The following is a 19,931-nucleotide window of genomic DNA, read 5'->3' on the forward strand; positions in this document are numbered from 1 at the left end:
CAAAAAGAGCCCAGGTCCAGAAGGGTTAAGTGCAGAATTCTATCAGACCTTCATAGAAGACCTCATACCAATACTATCCAAACTATTCCACAAAATTGAAACAGATGGAGCACTACAAATTCCTTCTATGAAGCCACAATTACTCTTATACCTAAACCACACAAAGACCCAACAAAGAAAGAGAACTTCAGACCAATTTCCCTTATGAATATCGGCGCAAAATTACTCGATAAAATTCTGGCAAACCGAATCCAAGACCACATCAAAACAATCATCCACCATGATCAAGTAGGCTTCATCCCAGGCATGCAGGGATGGATTAATATACGGAAAACCATCAACATAATCCATTATATAAACAAACTGAAAGAACAAAACCACATGATCATTTCATTAGATGCTGAGAAAGCATTTGACAAAATTCAACACCCCTTCATGATAAAAGTCCTGGAAAGAATAGGAGTTCAAGGCCCATACCTAAACATAGTAAAAGCCATATACAGCAAACCAGTAGCTAACATTAAACTAAATGGAGAGAAACTTGAAGCAATCTCACTAAAATCAGGGACTACACAAGGCTGCCCACTCTCTCCCTACTTATTCAACATAGTTCTTGAAGTTCTAGCCAGAGCAGTCAGACAACAAAAGAAGGTCAAAGGGTTATAGATTGCAGATGATATGATAGTATATTTAAGTGATCCCAAAAGTTCCACCAGAGAACTACTAAAGCTGATAAACACCTTCAGCAAAGTGGCTGGGTATAAATTAACTCAAGTAAGTCAGTAGCCTTTCTCTACACAAAAGAGAAACAAGCCAAGAAAGAAATTAGGGAAACGACACCCTTCATAATAGTCCCAAATCATATAAAATATCTCAGTGTGACTTTAACCAAGCAAGTGAAAGATCTGTACAATAAGAACTTCAAGCCTCTGAAGAAAGAAATTGAAGAAGACCTCAGAAGATGGAAAGATCTCCCATGCTCATGGATTGCAGGATTAATATAGTAAAAAATGGCCATTTTACCAAAAGCGATCTACAGATTCAATGCAATCCCCATCAAAATACCAATCCAATTCTTCAGAGAGTTAGACAGAACAATTTGCAAATTCATCTGGAATAACAAAAAACCCAGGATAGCTAAAACTATCCTCAACAATAAAAGGACTTCAGGGGGAATCACTATCCCTGAACTCAAGCAGTATTACAGAGCAATAGTGATAAAAACTGCATGGTATTGGTACAGAGACAGACAGATAGACCAGTGGAATAGAATTGAAGACCCAGAAATGAACCCACACACCTATGGTCACTTGATTTTTGACAAAGGAGCCAAAACCATCCAATGGAAAAAAGATAGCATTTTCAGCAAATGGTGCTGGTTCAACTAGAGATCAGCATGTAGAAGAATTCAGATTGATTCATGCTTATCACCCTGTACAAAAGCTTAAGTCCAAGTGGATCAAGGACCTCCACATCAAACCAGATACACTCAAACTAATAGAAGAAAAATGGTGAAGGGTCTCAACACATGGGCACTGGAGAAAATTTCTGAACAAAACACCAATGGCTTATGCTCTAAGATCAAGAATCGACAAATGGGATCTCATAAAACTACAAAGTTCTGTAAGGCAAAGGACACTGTTGTTAGGACAAAATGACAACCAACAGATTGTGAAAAGATCTTTACCAATCCTACAACTGATAGAGGGCTTATATCCAAAATATACAAAGAACTCAAGAAGTTAGACTGCAGGGAGACAAATAACCCTATTAAAAATGGGGTTCAGAGCTAAACAAAGAATTCACAGCTGAGGAATGTGGAATGACTGAGAAACACCTAAAGAAATGTTCAACATCTTTAGTCATAAGAGAAATGCAAATCAAAACAACCCTGAGATTCCACCTCACACCAGTGAGAATGGCTAAGATCAAAAACTCAAGTGACAGCAAAAGCTGGAGAGGATGCGGAGAAAGAGGAACACTCCTCCATTGTTGGTGGGATTGCAAACTGGTACAACCATTCTGGAAATCAGTCTGGAGGTTCCTCAGAATATTAGACATTGAACTACCTGAGGATCCAGCTATACCTCTCTTGGGCATATCCCCAAAAGATGCCCCAACATATAACAAAGACACATGCTCCACTATGTTCATAGCAGCCTTACTTATAATAGCCATAAGCTGGAAAGAACCCAGATGCCCTTCAACAGAGGAATGGATACAGAAAATATGGTACATCCTCACAATGGAATATTACTCAGCTATCAAAAACAATGACTTTATGAAATTCATTGGCAGATGGATGGATCTGGAAAATATCATCCTGAGTGAGGTAACCCAATCACAGAAAAACACACATGGTATGCACTCATTGATAAGTGGCTATTAGCCCAACTGCTTGAATTACCCCAGATGCACAGAACACATGAAAGTCAAGAAGAATGACCAAAATGTGAATGCTTCACTCCTTCTTTAAAAGGGGAACAAGAATACCCTTGGGAGGGCATAGGGAGGCAAAGTTTAGAACAGAGGCAGAAGGAACACCCATTCAGAGCCTGCCCCACATGCAGCTCATACATATACAGCCACCAAACTAGATAAGATGGATGAAGCAAAGAAATGCAGGCTGACAGGAACCGGATGTAGATCTCTCCTGAGAGACACAGCCAGAATACAGCAAATACATAGGTTAATGCCATCATTAAACTACTGAACTGAGAACGAGACCCCGGTTGAATTAATTAGAGACATGACTGAAAGATCTTGAAGGGGCTTGAGGCCCCATATGAACAACAATGCCAACCAACCAGAGCTTCCAGGGACTAACCCACTACCCCAAGACTATACATGGACTCCAACCTCATAGATAGCAATGAATAGCCTAGTAAGAGCACCAGTGGAAGGGGAAGCCCTTGGTCCTGCCAAGACTGAACCCCCAGTGAACATGATTGTTGGCGGGAGGGCGGTAATAGGGGAAGGATAGGGAGGGGAACACCCATAGAGAAGGGGGGAGGGGTTGGGGGATGTTGGCCCGGAAACCTGGAAGGGGAATAACAATCGAAATGTAAATAAGAAGTACTCTAGTTAATAAAGATTGAATAAAAAAAAAAAACTCAAATAACATTCCCTCACTAAATCAAAGGAGACAAGTGGAAATGACAATAGTCCTGTGTCCCAGAATCACTGTCAGAGAAGCTGGAGAAAATGATAGCTCAGTAGTTGAGAGCTCTGCCGCCCTTTCAGAAGACCCAGGTTCAATTCCCAGCACACACAACGTGACTCGAGGCTGTCTGTAGCTCCAGTTACACAGGATCCGACACCCTCTTGTGGCTTCAACAGGTGCTGCCTGCAGGTCATACAAAACATGTAGGCAAACACTCATACACAAAAATTAATAAAGTCAATTTAGAGCTCCAGTGGCACAAGTAGCCCACTGTGTGGTGTACCTAATATGGAAACCATCAGGACAACTGCAGAAGAACATGGTGGGTAGAACGTTTTCTGATGGCCAGTGAGTTAGTCACTTCCTCCCTGCTCAGAACAGTCACAGTACATTTTGTTGTCTTCTCGATGGATAAAAGCTGAGTAACACAAAGAACTTTAAACCTTATGGTTTAAATGCCATGCTGGAGTGCGCTCACTGGGGAGCACAGGGCTACCCCCTACTCTTCACAAAATCTTTGTTCTTGCTCCTGCCACTTCCCACACAGTCCAGTAGGTGGTAGCCTAGGCAGGGACAAATGTCTTCCTTCCCCTTCAAGCAGACTCGTTTGAAAACCAGAAACTATGTGGCTCTGTGCAATGCCTTCCCTTCTCCACACAGGAAAAGGATTTCCAAGGTTGTTCCCTGGATGAGTATTAGGGTATAGACCATCTATCATGAGGAATCCAAACTAGTACTGTGTTTACATGTGATTGATCATGCAGTGTTCTGAACATTTTTCCTTGTCTTCTTTGTGATTTCCAGAAATTCCTCTGATTTTATATCTCTTCGCCCTGATTTCTCTGACGTGGCTTTGGGGAGGACTGCATATGGCCTACCGACACTTCTGGATGTTGGTTCTCTTTGTCATTTTCAATAGTCTGCAGGTAAGTCAAGCCTTAGAGGCAACAGACATTTAATGAATGCAAAGCACCAAGTCTCAACATTCAAAATGTAAGAGTCTACATATAGATGAGTTTGTGTACACCATGAGTGTACAAAGTCTTAGAATAGTGTGGTGGGAGTTAAATATTTAATATTCAAAATATGGCTGGAATGTACATATAGAAGAAAAATATTTTCTTGCGTCTCTTCAGCAATATGGAGTAACTGCAAAAATGTGTTCTTTATAGATAGTTATACTCAGATGGCAACCATGGAGAAATGATCCACATACATGGGGCATGATGTATCTATACATTAGTTCAACTGAGCAGGGAAATTGATGGTTAAACAATCTCCTCTTAATGTAAGACAATTTCAGTGACTAAAAAATTATTTTACCCCTTCTCAAGTTCAGTAATGGCAATTTTAAATTAATTTTGCAAATATGCTTAGGTAGTATAACTAAGGGATATACCTACAGCAAAATTTTAAGCGGACTTTTTAGTGCTTTTGTGAAATGGGAAGATGTTGCATCCTGAAAATTATCAAATGAAACAAATGAAAACATTTTTCTTATTTTACAAAGTGAAAAAAAGAATCTCTTAGACTAAAATAATTCACTAAAATTACCAAGAATGCTTTTACATAGTAATTATTTTGTTCATCGTCTTATAAAATGAATATGTGCATAGATACACACAATGAGAATTATAGCATGCAGCTGAAATATGATTCAGGGGTAGAACATTTATTTAACACACAGGAGGTCCACGGGTCACTAACTATTCTTAAAAACAGAATGAGAGTAAGGGGAGGCAAATTCTTTAATCAGAATACAGCCTATATGATGATATTTAATCTAAGTACATTATCTGTTTGGGAAGGAAAAAGCCACAAAGTGACCTAAAAGTTTGGAGTCTAGAGAATACATGGGCACCTCTGTGTAGGCATAGTAGAAGTTCACTGGCACTGTTAATACCTAGAGAAGGACCACCACACCCTGTAGGACCAATGATTGAAATGAGTAAACCATAGCTTTAAGATACGCCATAGTAGGTGACATTTATGCTGAGTATTGTGAGGGCTGAGGAACCATTTCCCTCTGCCTAAACCAGCATGTACTCTAAGTAGAAAGGTGGGGCATTGGGCCAACTTTGGATACCTACATTCTCACAGAACTAAGATCAAGGTCCACACTGATAGCCTGCTATTGTATGACAAAATTTTCCTGGGGAGAAGAAACACACACCAGATAGGAAACCATGACAGACTAAAGGATGATGCCACCAAAGTCCAACTAGGTGAACCAATGAGTTTCATTGGGGTTACTTAAAGGCTATAGGTGAGGAGTTATTTACAAGAGCAGAAATGACTCAAAAGACCAACTCCAGCATGGGTGACAGCTCACAATAGCCAGGAACCTGGAGCACACTGCATAGTCTACACGTAGCTCAACAGGTTCCAGACTGTTCTCTGCAGGTGCCTCAGCTGCTCTAAACCTCCTCTAAGCAGTTTAGTGGGTTTTTGTTTCTTCCAGGAAGCTGGTCTTGTCTGAGAGTCTTTTTAGCACCTGGGCTGTGTTTACCATGGCAGGGAAGGGCCTAGTGAATCTGGTCAGTTTCAGGAACTTCCTGAATCTATTTTTTAGTCGTTTAGCTCCTTGTTTAAGCAGCTCCCAGGCAAGATGGAATGTTTTGATCTCAGAAAAAAACTATTACACAAGACTTGCACATGTATTTTATTTGGCAGCTGCCCAGTGATACACAGGTGTGGTTCAGATCCTTAAATATTTGCGGCAGACGTTTAAAAACTGAAAAACATTGAAAACCTGCACTTCTGACGTACAAGGTACTGTGTGCACGGTAGTGTTTTTCAAGCCCAAAGAAGAAGCCTCTTGTGTAGAGTAGGTGACTTCACCTTATATATGGTGTGCTGTATTGCCCATAACTGAATCCTTAACACCCTTCATGCTCATTAGACAAATGAAGAATGTATGGCTGTCAACAGGCTCCTTCAGACTGAGGAACCAGGGTTAGCCAAGGCTGTAAACAAGGAGAGTGGTCAGTGTTGTCTAGATTAAGAAATAGGAGGAAGAGAGGAAACAGAAAGTGCAGGCTGACAGAAATACCAGTTCCCCATGCTCTTGCGATGCTCACCGTCAACCTTACCCAATCTGAAGCCTTGGGTGTTTTGGTTGTTTGGCCTCGATGATTTCACTGCCAGTGTTAACCATTTTTTCCCCTTGGATGTGGTTGGCATGCTCATATGCCTATGCTTACCTGTTCAGACAATCCCTGGAAGTGTTTAGAGCGTAGAACTGACAAGAGCCCCTGTGAGCAGGCAGGCTGTTGTCATCGGATCTCTGGGTGTTAGCACAGTGCTGAGGTGAGGGGTAGCGACAGGCTTTAGAATTGTTGAGATTGGGGTTGGGGATTTAGCTCAGTGGTAGAGCGCTTGCCTAGGAAGCGCAAGGCCCTGGGTTCGGTCCCCAGCTCCAAAAAAAAAGAATTGTTAAGATCTCAGTGATTGAATATGAGACATAGAGTGCAGAGGAGGAGCATCGCTGAGAAATCCCTGATTTGACTTATAAGTGAATGTGGTTGCCTCTCTGTGATGACGTGGAGACCCCAACTCTTAGAAGATGTAGGGCCAGTGAGGTTTGGGAGACACTGGTAGTTACAGCGACATTTTTGAGTGGGTGCGTGGAGATGCTAGTGGAAGGGAGCACAGTGGAGAACCAGGTTATGAGTTTGGAGTCACTGTAGAAAAGAGAGCTTCAACAAGAAGTGGTACCTACTCCATGGCTGTGAATAGACAACAGAAAGAGAAGATAGGAGCGATGTGACCTTGTGGGTGGCTCCACAACCTGTCTGTGCATTCAGAATCCACCCACTATATGAAGGGGGCTGTCCATAGGCAGAGCCTCACTGCCACAGCCTCTGTTATAATATCTGAGTGAACTCTGAAAACTTAAATGTCTGGAAAGTTTTTGAGTGATCCAGAACTCATGTTTTAGGAGCCACAGTTTTAAAGGAGAATGTTTAAAAAAAAAAAAAAGCAAAACAAAAAAAGAGGGGAGGGGAGGGATGCCATGATCACAAAAGGGGTTTTCCCAGGGTGAGGCTTATCCATTGCAGTCTGGCTGACCCCTGTGATTTCCCCCAAATTCGAGAAACTTGACTACATAATTCGTGGCAGTGGGGGACTACATTCATGCTCTCCCCTTGTTTAGAAAAATACAAAAACAAACAAACAAAAAAGATCAGAGTTTGAGATAAGGTTGGTTCACACCGAATTTTGAGCTTTGTGGAAAGAACCAGAAAGGGAGAGACTGATAACTGAAAACAGGCTCTGGTGTAAGATCAGGCTGAGGCACAAAGAGCAGCGCAGAGGGCTTCTCTGAGAAGAGACATGCCCTGCTAGCTGGAGAAAACCCAGTGATTGAGAGACAAGACTTGTAACGCCCTCTTCTCTCTAGGTGAGCAGCAAGGCCATGTGTGGTGAAGTTCAAAGCCTGTGGACTTGTAGGCAGTTTTGAGCCACCCAGTAGGGATGCTGGGAACTGAACTCAGATCCTCTGAAAGACCAGTGTGTGTTCTTAACCTGTGAGTCATCTCTCCAGCATGAGTTTGTCATTTGTTAGTGGATTCATGCTACTATTTATAGATCAGCTTTTTTAAATTACTTTAGCCAAAGTATATCCAAATTTGTTTAACAATGAGGGAGAATAATCACCAGGCTGGTTCTTGGCTGGGAGGCACAAGTAGAACCTCATCGATCATTAAAATACTGAAACATTACTGTACAAACCCACTGAATCTACCCCATGGTTCTTTACATCTCCTAAACATCCCCAGATTTTAGCCACAAAAAGGCTAATGCCTCACTAGTCTGGGAACCCCCATGATACAATATGACTCTGTCTAATCAGAACCAGTCAGAATCAGTCTGATATATATCATTTATTTCAGGTTTTCTTCTATATTTCTTGCACTGTCTAAACTTCATTGGATAGGGGAAGAAAATAACGAATGGACTACAAAATCGAGTGCTCCCCCACTCTACATTTGGAATTTCCAGTTAGCATCCAGTGTAGTTCACTGCAGGTGTCTGCCTAGATACAATCCACAATTAGTCATAGCTGCTTTCTTTGGAGGATAAACAGCTCTTGGGAAATGAGCATTGTTAGAATAATCAGTTACAGAGAACTAATTGTTTCAAGACACTCCCTTCACCAGTGCCTTTGGATAGCCAAAAAGCCAACTGTAATAAGAAATGTCATTTTGTTTCCATTAGAGACTTAGCACATGAACTATTCATGAAGAGTGAAAAGGCAGCCTTCCCAGAAAACCCTGGATAAACATGTAGAAGCCAGGGAGGCTGGGACTCTTCACAGATTTATCCCAGAGCGACATCAAGTTCCCTGGGGGAGGGGGAAAGAAAGAACTACGTTTGCTTTGTAGAGTAAGATTCAGAGAGTCTAATGAATGCCTTATGCACCTTCAGAGCTCCTGACCCTCTGTAACTTTGCAAACGGATACACAGAAGTTGGCAGGAGCAGGTGTATTTTAAGTTCCTCTCTCACTCTCACAGAGCTCTCCAGGGTTTGGTAACATATGGTCTGACGAAATGTCTGTTTATGTGACCTTCTTACTCCTTTTGACAAGGAACGACACCTTCTCAGAGAACTGCAGGATTCATACTTTTGCTGGAACGTGTTTTTCCCAGCATGATCATTTGATTCTGGTCTGCCAGCAAGAACGTCCAGTGGTATAGCAGGATCTTGTCACCTGTGGCCACACAGACTGTACTTCCTGAAGCTGACTCTGACTTCCAAAACAAGTGCCTCATTTTCTCACGCCTCCACCTGTCCCCAGATGATCATTTAGTTTGTTTTTCCTGCCTTTTTAATCCTGGGCCCTCTATACCCACTTTTAAAATTGACTTTCACCATGTAGCATGGTCCATGAGGGTTTACCTGGAAAACTCCTAGCATACCGGGACACCCCAAACTGCAAGCCTACCAGATTTGCAGTAACCAAGGTGCGAACGTCTCTTTAAAACTGGTTTGTTTGGTTGTTTGTTTTTTGGTTGGTTTTGTTGTTGTTTGTTTGTATGTATGAGTTTTTTGAAAACAGAGCAAGCAGTAATGTATGAGACTGGATTATATGTAGTCAGTCATATTCTTTCTCTTATTTTTAATGTATATTTTCTCAGGATCTAAAATTTTATTATTTTTTATGTTGTTCAAATTCTAGTATGGGGAAGGGTTTTTTATATAAATAGTTTTTCTACACACACATTTTTCAGTTACATTTAATGTTTGACTGTCAGGTTCTCTAGAATGAGTGTAAAACTGTCACTGGGTCCTCGGGCTCAAACCCAGAGTTTTAGGCAGCCTAGGCAAATTTTCTGTTGAGTCATATACTCTAGTCCTGTAACAGTAATTTTTTTAATTTATTTATTTATTATATATAAGTACACTGTTGCTGTCTTCAGACACACCAGGAAAGGGCATCAGATCCCATTACAGATGGTTGTGAGCCACCATGTGGTTGCTTGGGAATTGAACTCAGAACCTGTGGAAGAGCAGTCAGTGCTCTTTAACTGCTGAGCCTTCTCTCCAGCCCTATAACAGTAATTCTATTCATCAATTTGACATCTCTGAGCTCTAAGTTCTAGTTGTCTGTTTTCTAAATGGGTGCTGATTATAGCCCTAAGTTATGTATTTATATATACTATGTAAATTATATATATAATTTACAAACTATGTAGTATTTTATAAATGTAGAATACTGTAAATTAACCAATGAATGGAGACAGACTTACAGTCTTGGTGTTCAAGTCTCGCATTAGAGGACTGGCTCTCCCTGACCCTTCACCCACACCTCATAGGTCCATCTGTCCTTGGCTCCTGACACACAGCTCTTGTGTGTCATTGTTCCTTAAAGTTCAAGCAAGTGATTTATTTATTTTTTTTTAATATTTATTATTTATTTATTTAATGTATGTGTGTGTGTACACTGTCACTGTCTTCAGACACACCAGAAGAGGGCGTCAGATCCCATTACAGGCGGTTGTGAGCCACCATGTGGTTGCTGGGAATTGAACTCAGGACCTCTGGAGGAGCAGTCGGAGCTCTTAACTGCTGAGCCATCTCTCCAGCCCCCGCAAGTGATTTATAAAGATAGGCATGTCTTGTCCTGTGACTGCAGATAAAGAGGAAGGACAAGAGTAGAGCCTCCACCCCACATCACTGAAATGCAAATGGTTAAAGCAAACACAGGCTCAAGAAAGGCTTTTGCAGTATAAATTCCCACAGCCAGCAGTCAATGTACAACCTCTGAAGAGAAATGTTTGAATTTCTTCACCACGGTACAACTTAGTTTTCCTTTCGAAGGTGTGGGCCTATCCTAACTTGATCAGTAGAATCTGTCTTCAGACTTTGTGATGGCTAACCTGGTTATGCCACCTCTTGGGGATAAACTCAGACAAAAGTCTTTTTGTTTCTTCTAGAAACCATTCCTTCCTGCAGTTCCTGGTTGTCATCTCCTCACTTCTCAGGCCTATGAAAGTCTTGAATTCTTCACCTTCCAGGCAGCTGCTTTCTCTCCAGTTTCCTAGCCTTCCACTTCAGGCACAAGTGGCTTTAGCAGTGCCAAATGGCACTGTAGTTCTCTTTTATCTGGACTTTCTTCTTGTATGTCTAGCCCTGGTTCCTTGGTAGATTTGAACTTCCCTGTTTAGGAGAGCAAGTCTGGTGCGTAGTCCAGAGTGCTGTTTCTATTGTTCCTCAGCCAAGGCTCTGAGAACTGCAGCATGGGGAGAACAGAAACAAAAGCAAAAGCAAACTGTAAGCACAGGGTGTCCCTCTTAATGGGCTTCCTTGTCCCCAGGGTTTGGCCTCTCAAGTATCAGCCATTTTGATTGCTTTCCGATGCCTTCCATCCACCATTTTGTCATACTATATACGTGTCTAAAAATATTTCCCTAGCTTGCATGGTTCTATTCAGTGACATTACTCTGATACTATCTACCTCATCAGAGCTATCGGCAAAAGTCTAAATGGATTCAGTTAAAAAAAAAATCTCATAAATATTTAACTGAAACTAAATGCATATTAATAAGTGGTGCTACTAAAAGCTACTGCAATTCATCAGATATTAAGTGACTATTCTTAAACCATATGCACTAACTGAACTGTAATCCAAGGCTATCTGTCCATGCAACATCATGTAGTCAGCAGGTGAGGTACACTTTCTGCCTCACATATCATCAAATTAAATAAACAACTGGTTAAGACCTTAGAATCTATCTCAAACAATCACAAATTTGCCTTCAGAAATGTACTGACCACAAAATGACCACATCAAAAATTGGAATTAAGAAATAGAAAGGGTCATCAAACCGTCTGAGCAAGCACTTGTAGCACAAGCTTGGGGCTGAGATCAGTCAATAGCGTTCACAGTGGGAGGAGATCGTCTACTCCCAAAGCTGCACTCTGACCTTCATGTGCATGCCATGGCCCAGACACACCCACACCCGCACTCTCACATTCACATCACATGGACATATGCAATAAGAATAAATATACGTCTCCCTGAGCATGAGCCACCTTTCTTGGAAAAGCTCTCCCTCCTCACCAAAGAAGCCTCCCCATTACAACAGAAACCATCACAGAGAACCACAACTCAGAGGAAAGCCCAGCCCCAAGTGCATCACAGTTCCTGTATCTGTGGTCTAAGGAACATCATGGAAGAGGGGGCAGAAAGACTGTAAGAGCCAGAGGACCAGGAAGTCAGCTATAGGAGAGTCTGTCCTAGAAATGGCTCTACAAATAAGATGATGGATGATGGATGATGGATGATGGATGATGGACGACGACGACGACGACGACGACGACGACGATAAGTAATTGCATTTAATTACAGAACCAGTGGACATGGTACCATGAAAGGAGGATTGCTAGGAGATGGAGTTAACTTCCCCAGGGATGAGCTCCAAGCTGTCTCCAGGAAAAGTGATGTACCCACTTCATGGGGTACCATGCTCTCGAGCTACTATGGCAATCTGTGTAGTCAACACATTCTGACTTGAACTGTTTTCAGTTTAGGAGTTTAGGAGTACAACCTCATCATATGTCAAGAAACATCTGTATAGTCAAGATCTACAAAGGAGATGAATGATAGTTCATTTGAAATGAGATACTTAGGAAAATGTAAATACCATTATTGGCTTACTAATTTGTTACAAATTTTTTTTAAAAAAATTTTATTTCTGTCTTAGTTTGGGTTTTATTACTGTGAGGAGAAACCATGACCAAGGCAACTTTTATAAGGAACAACATTTAATGGGGGTTAGCTTAGTTTCAGAGGTTCAGTCTGTTATTATCTTGGCAGGAAGCATGGCAGCATACAGGCATATATGGTGCTGGAGAAGGAGCTGAGAATTCTGCATCTTAATCCAACTGTAGCCAAGAAAGACTATCTCCCAGAGAGGGCAGAACTTGATCATAGGAGCCCTCAAAGCGTACCCCCCACAGTAATGCACCTCCTCTAATAAGGCCTCACTTTGTGATTGTAACACTTCTCATGGGCCAAGCATATTCAAACCACCACAACTAGCATAAAGTAATTATTGACTGTAATGGACTCCATTAAAACACATAAAGCCCTAATTCCCTCTCTTGTCTTAAGACGATTACTAACAACAGTACATGGAGAGATGGCTCAGCGGCAGAAAGCACACGCTGCCATTTAGAGAACCTGAGCTTGGTTTCCAGCTGCCTCTGACTCCAGCACTAGGGACTCCAATGTCCTCTGGACTCCTTGGCCATCAAATACCTCAATTTATGTTACAGTAACAAACATAACATCACCGAATTATTAACTATCTATTATCCTAAACCCAATTCTCCTTCATAGTGAAATGGCCCTGAAAATTTACATCATTTGCTTCCTCAATTCTGCAACCTAACTGGTCTTAATAGAAGTAGCCTTAAGCAACAAGTCACGTTAGTGAATAAAGTTTCTGTTACTCACTCAGGACATCTGAAAGCACTTACTAAGAAAAGGTTAATGGGACTGGAGAGGTGGCTTCACAGTGTAGAGCACTTGCTGTTCTTCCGGAGGATCAGAACTCACGTCTCAGGATCCACGTGGTAGAGGCAGATCACAGTGATCTTTAACTGTGACTTCAGGGGATACGCTGCCTCTGCCCTCCATGGGCACCTGCACTCATATTCTTATACCCACATGTACACACATGACAAAGAGTAATAAAAATAGATATTAATAAACCAAGTCCTCGGGTGAATATGACCGCCCACGTATTCAGGAAGAACTTCTCCCTCCCCTCCCCCAGGATGGAGGTAAAGTTAATGTATATCCTTACCTCAGGGCAACACCCAGATTCTCTCCCACCTCACTGTTTTTCACATGCTAAAGGACCTATGCTTTTAACTCCTAACTGCCTTTTATCCAACTAATTGTTCCTTTATAATGTAAACAACAGAACTCTTGCTGGTGCTGATGTGACTGGTTTAACCTTGAGTAATACAAAATCAGGAAAAGATAGACCTCAGTGGACAGAAGGATGTGAGACACTAAAGACTAAGGCAGAGTTATAAAACCAAGCACTGGATCCTATGGCCCAGGGTTACTAATGTCTAGCAGAAGGCCTGGCCGAAAATACCCCACGGCAACATTCACTGAGGTCAAGAGAGAGGCTGAGGTTGCTTCCAAACACTCAGTGATGCTTTAATCCAACCCCACTCTTCTGATGTCTTCAACACGCACTGTTTTTCTAAAATATCTGCTGATATTGTCATTACAGCAAATGCAGGGGAGAGCTAATGTTTCTAGGAAAATGCTAGAATTCTGGTTTTATTTCTGTCTACTTAATTGGCCATTGCAGTGAGAAAACAAAGACTTTACTTGCAATAGCCAAGGACTGGACAGGGCATAGAGTGACAATTACTGCAGTACTCAGGAGAAAGAGGAACTGCTCCAGATGTAGCTGGTTTCCTAAAATGGAGTGAGGGTTTAGAAATCAAACAGTCCCTGGTCTCGCCTCCTTTCCCTGCCTTCTCAGCCCTGTGTGGATGTGCAGCCTGCTATAGATCCTGATGTCCACCTCTGCCTGTGGCCCTCGCAAGGACCAAAGGCGAGAGTGGAAGAGATCAGCTGAAGGTAGAGTTGTGTATCCTCATCAAGTGATTGTCAGAGTGACTGTCCACTAAGAAGAGGTCATTCTTAAAGGAATCTGTGTGAACTGAAGTGCTTAAGGATAGTTGACAGGCAGGCACAATACAACTGAATATCTGCCCATGATTTCCCTCCAAAAGTAGTCAAATACTCTATCTCTTCAAACTCTGTCAAACTCATTGTGCATGGCATGATCCTATCTCCGTGAGGATAAGTTATCATCTTCCTGCATGGATCGTATAGTGGTTCTAGCCATTACATATGGCTCCTTTTAGGTCATCAATCAACCTTTGTGAAGAGTTGCTATAACCCCTTGGCAGCCCTCATTCCCACTGTAAAGTTTTCTCAAGAGTTTCAGCTTCAGCAGAGTCAGCTTCTTTGTCATTCTGTGAGAGTACAGGTTCTCCCCCTCAATTTATAATCGAGTTACAACCAAGATAATCCCACAGAATCAGGAAACACCCTAAGCCGAAGATGTATTTTACCTTTCTCAAACATGCTTGGAACCTTAGCATGCAGTTTAACAAAACCACTTAACATGAAGCCAGTTTATAATGAGCACCCAAATATTTCCTGTAAGATACAGCCCTGAAGTGTGCAGGGCAGCATCGACAAACGAAAACACACAAGCCAGATGATCAGTTTTGGGAAGTCCAGATTGGCATTGGAAATGATCCACTCACAATAACTCTCCCATTATCAATGCGCTTTTCTTTCTTAGAGATTCTTAGGAATACCCACGTTTAAGACATATAAAAATGACAGTCACCCGATTCACTCATTGTAGTTTAAAGTTCTGGTTTTTTTTTGTTTTTTTTTTTTTTTTCAAAGAAACCAGCTAAGTAGCCTTTCTAGGACTATATAAAATATTTTCATATTATCTTGAATTTTATACAGCTGCCAATTTGTTATTACCAAAGCAGTTTTAATGTTGAAGAAATGTCTAGGAAAGTAAGTTCATTTTCAAATGGGTATGGGTCTGAGACAGAATTTGAGCGTCTCTCATCAAAGTCAACATGACTCGAAGTATGTACAGTTTTCCATAAAATGGTAAAAGATTATAATTCAGTGAAGATTGGCAGATCCCCATAGTGGGTAGAGATAGCCCACTCTTCAGTGTGCACTTAGCTGTGGCTCTCTTCAAAGTGGGACCATGAGAAGAATTTCACGGACTGTGTGAGGAATCTCAGGACGCATCTCTGAACTGCTGTGTTCTCTGTGTTTGCTTATCACCTAAGTATCTCTCTAGGCTTAAGAAGACGTGCTCCAGAACGTCCTCACTATACCCTCTTCCGGACTCCGTGTTTCCTTATTTATATATAAATGGTGAGAGCCTGAGGTTTGGCAACTGCTAAGTTTCTCCTCCCACACTAAAATTTAGTAGTTTCTTCTTTGGGCAAAGTGTACAGCAGGTGTTTTTCCTTTTCCTTTTGTTCTTTAAAAATGCCTCTAAATCACATGAGTCAAATGGCTTAGGAGAAAGGAATAGAGTCCAATAAATAAAAAGGGCACATCTACCAAAACAAAACCACGTTTCGTTAGTCCTTCATATTTTACCTCAGCATGTCCTCTTCTCTCCCAAGCTTGGTGTGCACGGTTTCCATGCAGAAGTAAATAGGAGCCAATTATAAAATTTGACTGAAACGTGGCTCTGTTTAAATCACCGAGAGTGGCTCGTGAGTCAGTGTGAATTAGCAAGATCACATGCATGCCTAACCTTGATTCTAACACTGCTCCTGGGTCTGTTTCCATCACTTCCTGGAGCCCTGAGGCTGGTTCTTCCTTGCTGCGTTAGAGTGGCTTTCGTCCCACTGTCAGCACTGATTTGTCTAAGTGTCTGCCCCATCCTTGCTACCAGTGCACAGCTGTGGAACTCACTGTGACCCGTTCTCTCTGTTATACTTCCCACCCTCCTCTGTAGGCATCTCTGTTATAGGCATTGCATCGGCATCCAGAGACCCCCAACCTATCACAGCTCCCGTCCTTGCTTGTCTCTCCCTGCACATACATGTCCCATGATTCTCTTCAATGTTATCTCCCAGGACAGGACATCCTGTTGCCTTTTTGTTCCTTTCCTGTAAAAAATATGGGCTACTCTTGCTTCTCTTGGAAGCATCAAGACTTTCATCATAGAACTAAATTCTCCCTGGCTTTGTGATCCTAGGTCAATGAGATCATTTTACAGACCTTAGTTGGAGTGTCTGACCTTCCAAGTCATTTTTTCTTTTAAAATTTTCTTTCAGTTCTTCCCATCTTTTGGTTAAAGTGGTCTTTGAGGAAAGATCGTTACAAAAAAAATGACAAGTTTAGCCAGGCACTTTGCTTTATTCCTAGCATTATGGAGGCAGAGGCAGGCAGATCTCTGATTTGAGGACAGCCTGGTCTACAAAGTGAGTTTCGGAACTGTGGCAGTAAAAATAAAAAATGAATCCCCGGCTACCAGTTCCTGTGCCTTCCCATTCCACTCGTGCTCCAGCTGTTTCTCTGCCAGCTGCTCTCACACACTGTCCCCTTGGGGGGTGTTACCAGGCCTGACACACACATCATGTTGGTCGGTCCATTCTAGCATGGCAATACACCACGCTAGCCCCAGGCATTCTATAGCCTGGCACGGCGTCCAGAACTGAGACGGGTTGTCTCTGCCCTCCGAGAACTTTGCTTACATCCCCTGGAGCCTGGTAAGATCAAAGCTCTAAAAACTTGTAGTTTAACAATTAGATTTATATGTTAAATTCTCATTCTACAATATATCCACAGAATAAATCCACTGCCAATTAATAAAGATAGAAACCGCCCACCTAGATAAGATAAAATTGACCTAGACCACCTGGATAAAATTGACCTAGACCACCTGGATCATCAGAATCATCATCATCATCCTCCTCTTCCTCCTCCTCCTCCTCTTCCTCCTCCTCCTCTTCCTCCTCCTCCTCCTCCTCTTCCTCCTCCTCCTCTTCCTCCTCCTCCTCCTCCTCTTCCTCTTCCTCTTCCTCCTCTTCCTCTTCCTCCTCCTCCTCTTCCTCCTTCTCCTCTTCCTCTTCCTCCTCCTCCTCTTCCTCCTCCTCCTCTTCCTCCTCTTCCTCCTCCTCCTCTTCCTCCTCCTCCTCTTTTTCCCCCTCCCCCCCTCCCTAGTCTTTTCCCCACCTACTCTTCCTTCTCATCCAAAGATAGACTTAGCCTTATCCTAGACCCGCCCTGCTGCATAATGACATCATCCCACACAGACCATCTAGGCCTACATAGAAAAATCCTGTCTCAAAGAGAAGAGGGGGAGGGGAGGAGGAGAAGGGGGTGGGGAAGAGGAACAAACAAGGTTTATACCATATACTTCAAGGATAAAAAAAATAAGTATGGAACCTTTAAGGAGGGAGCTCTGCTTCTGGATTTTGAGAACCTATGACCTCAGTTGCAAAGCACTCCACTAAGAATTAGGAAACATAGACCAGGTTCTATCTTACTGTGTGACCTCGATCAAGATCCTAAAGCTTGCTTTCTTCATCTTAAAGAAGCACTTAAAGTCCCTTAAAGCTCTCACCTGGGACTTTGTGCTTTAATTGTAAAACTTCAGAAAAGCAAACTGAAAGAAAAGTGAACCATGCCTTGTATCAGCACCCGAAAAGGTTTTGTGAACACTCTCATGTAGTCTTTTTTTTTTTTTTTTTAAATTTCTCAAAGTTTTGAAATATAAATCTCTCTATAATTCTTTTGAGTTGAGAAACTGAGACTGCAGGAGTTCTGGGCATCTCTAGGCTAGCATGAGACTGCAGGAGTTCTGGGCATCTCTAGGCTAGCAGGCCATCAGGGCTGGCACTGGGAAGTGGGGCTGCAGTCTCCAGCAACTACTGGTCCCAGAAGGCTTCGGGTTATAATTCCTCACGTGTAGATGTTCCCCTGTGTGTGTTCCCTATGTAGGTGCTCCCTAAGTCTTTCCTTATTCTCTCTCAGATATCTTGGGACTTACAGAACACATTTTATATTCATACTTTAATTTTTATTTTTACTGAACCCGCTCTCTCAACTGCTACATTTATAATACTTTGATACATACACAATAAAACAGCAACTCAAATGAGAATAACTTTATAATTAGATACTTCTTTGATCATACAATAATTCCCCATCACTAGTTTCATCTGGAAAGGGAACAACTTTTGGCATTCTTTTTTCTCTCTGAGAAAAATAAGGGGAAAAATAGTGTCACTGAGCAGATGGGGTAATATAAATAATTCATATACCCACTCATGGTAGGATTATAGTCATGCATTAAATGCATTAAAGAAACCCTTGCCATAATCTTCCCTACCTTGTCTCCATTATTCCAGGACAATACTTACATTTGCATTCATTTGACCACACCATGTAACATAGAACCGTCATTATAATGCATTGTTAGTTATCTTATGTGATTTGTTAAGTACAGTAAACTGTAGAGCATGGGTTAGTAATTTTGTGATCACATGGCTTAGGAGGACTTGGATTTACTGTCACTTTCCCACACTGTGAATAACTTCTTACCGCACACAATACATTCATACAACACTGTACCCAATTCAGTCATACAGTACTGTACACAATGCAGTCATACAATCTTGCACACAATATACAATACAATCATGGCTGTGACAAAATACCTGCGCAATACAACTTAGAGGTGGGAAGGCTTATTTTGGTTCACCTGTTTGGACGTCTCATTTCCTTCTGGCAGGCAGGACACAAATTTGAGCAACTCACTCCCAGCAGCCAGGAAGCAGGGGTGGGGGTGGACCCACTAGTGGCTACTTCTCATTTTATTCTATCCAGATCTCTAACCCATGTGATGGGGCTACCCACACTCAGGGAAGGTCTTTTCCTCCTAAACTAATCCTCATAGAAAAATGCCCCCACAGTCACTCAACAGTGCAATTTTCTGACCTTCTAGGCAGCTTTTAATTCAATGAGTTTGACAATCAGGGTTAACTACCACAACGGTTCCAACTGACTATGGAGTGCTGTTTTAGAGTTGCAAACTCATGAGTGACACCATCTACGTATGTGAAGGACAGCCAAGTATATGGAAATGAAACAAAATTACTAGTTCCTCTCAGTGTGAAAGGTGGTTTTATCTTGTGTTGTTCGTATTTATTGTTGGCAATAATACTACTGACATGAAGAGTTAGTAGAGGACCAAGAGAAGCCAGAAATGGGTTCACCTGTTTGGACGTCTCATTTCCTCCTGGCAGGCAGGACACAAATTTGAGCAACTCACTCCCAGCAGCCAGGAAGCAGGGGTGGGGGTGGACCCACTAGTGGCTAGTGGGAAAGGTGTGGTCTTTGAGGCGGGCTGTAGAGGTCATTGAATGAGAGTGAAGAATGTCCCTACAGGGGCTAAGTAGAAGAAAGGGATGGATAAAGTCACAAGTAATGCACAACATAATTTGTTTTTTTTTTTTCAAACGTATCTGTAACTATGTAGGAAAATAACACTGAACAAACCCTGGTACAGGGACCGGTACTAGGAGCAAGCGTTAGTGTCCCATCAGTGTGTGTTTTACTAGAACAGTTTAGAGAACATTATAAAATTCTTCTGTGGAATTTAAAACTTGAATGCTGGCTTTTTGCATTCCTTCTACAAATTCAGACAGCATCAGAAAGAGTCCGCT

General features: G+C 41.9%; 1 protein-coding gene and 1 non-coding gene across 2 annotated transcripts in view; both read left to right on the top strand.

The window, feature by feature from the left end:
• The window catches only part of LOC116897335 (adhesion G-protein coupled receptor V1-like), a 205,939-nt gene that overhangs the window by 138,669 nt on the left and 47,339 nt on the right, over positions 1 to 19,931 (top strand). Inside the window, exon 4 of the mRNA XM_032899091.1 lies at positions 3,968 to 4,089. Within this exon, the coding sequence (XP_032754982.1) occupies positions 3,968 to 4,089 (122 nt within the window). The remainder of the gene's footprint in view (positions 1 to 3,967; positions 4,090 to 19,931) is intronic.
• On the top strand, positions 7,152 to 7,313 carry LOC116897507. The gene has a single exon (XR_004387527.1). It is a non-coding gene; the product is annotated as a U1 spliceosomal RNA (small nuclear RNA).

The sequence above is a fragment of the Rattus rattus genome, chromosome 3 (genome assembly GCF_011064425.1).
Source record: "Rattus rattus isolate New Zealand chromosome 3, Rrattus_CSIRO_v1, whole genome shotgun sequence".
Taxonomy (NCBI): Eukaryota; Metazoa; Chordata; class Mammalia; order Rodentia; family Muridae; genus Rattus; species Rattus rattus.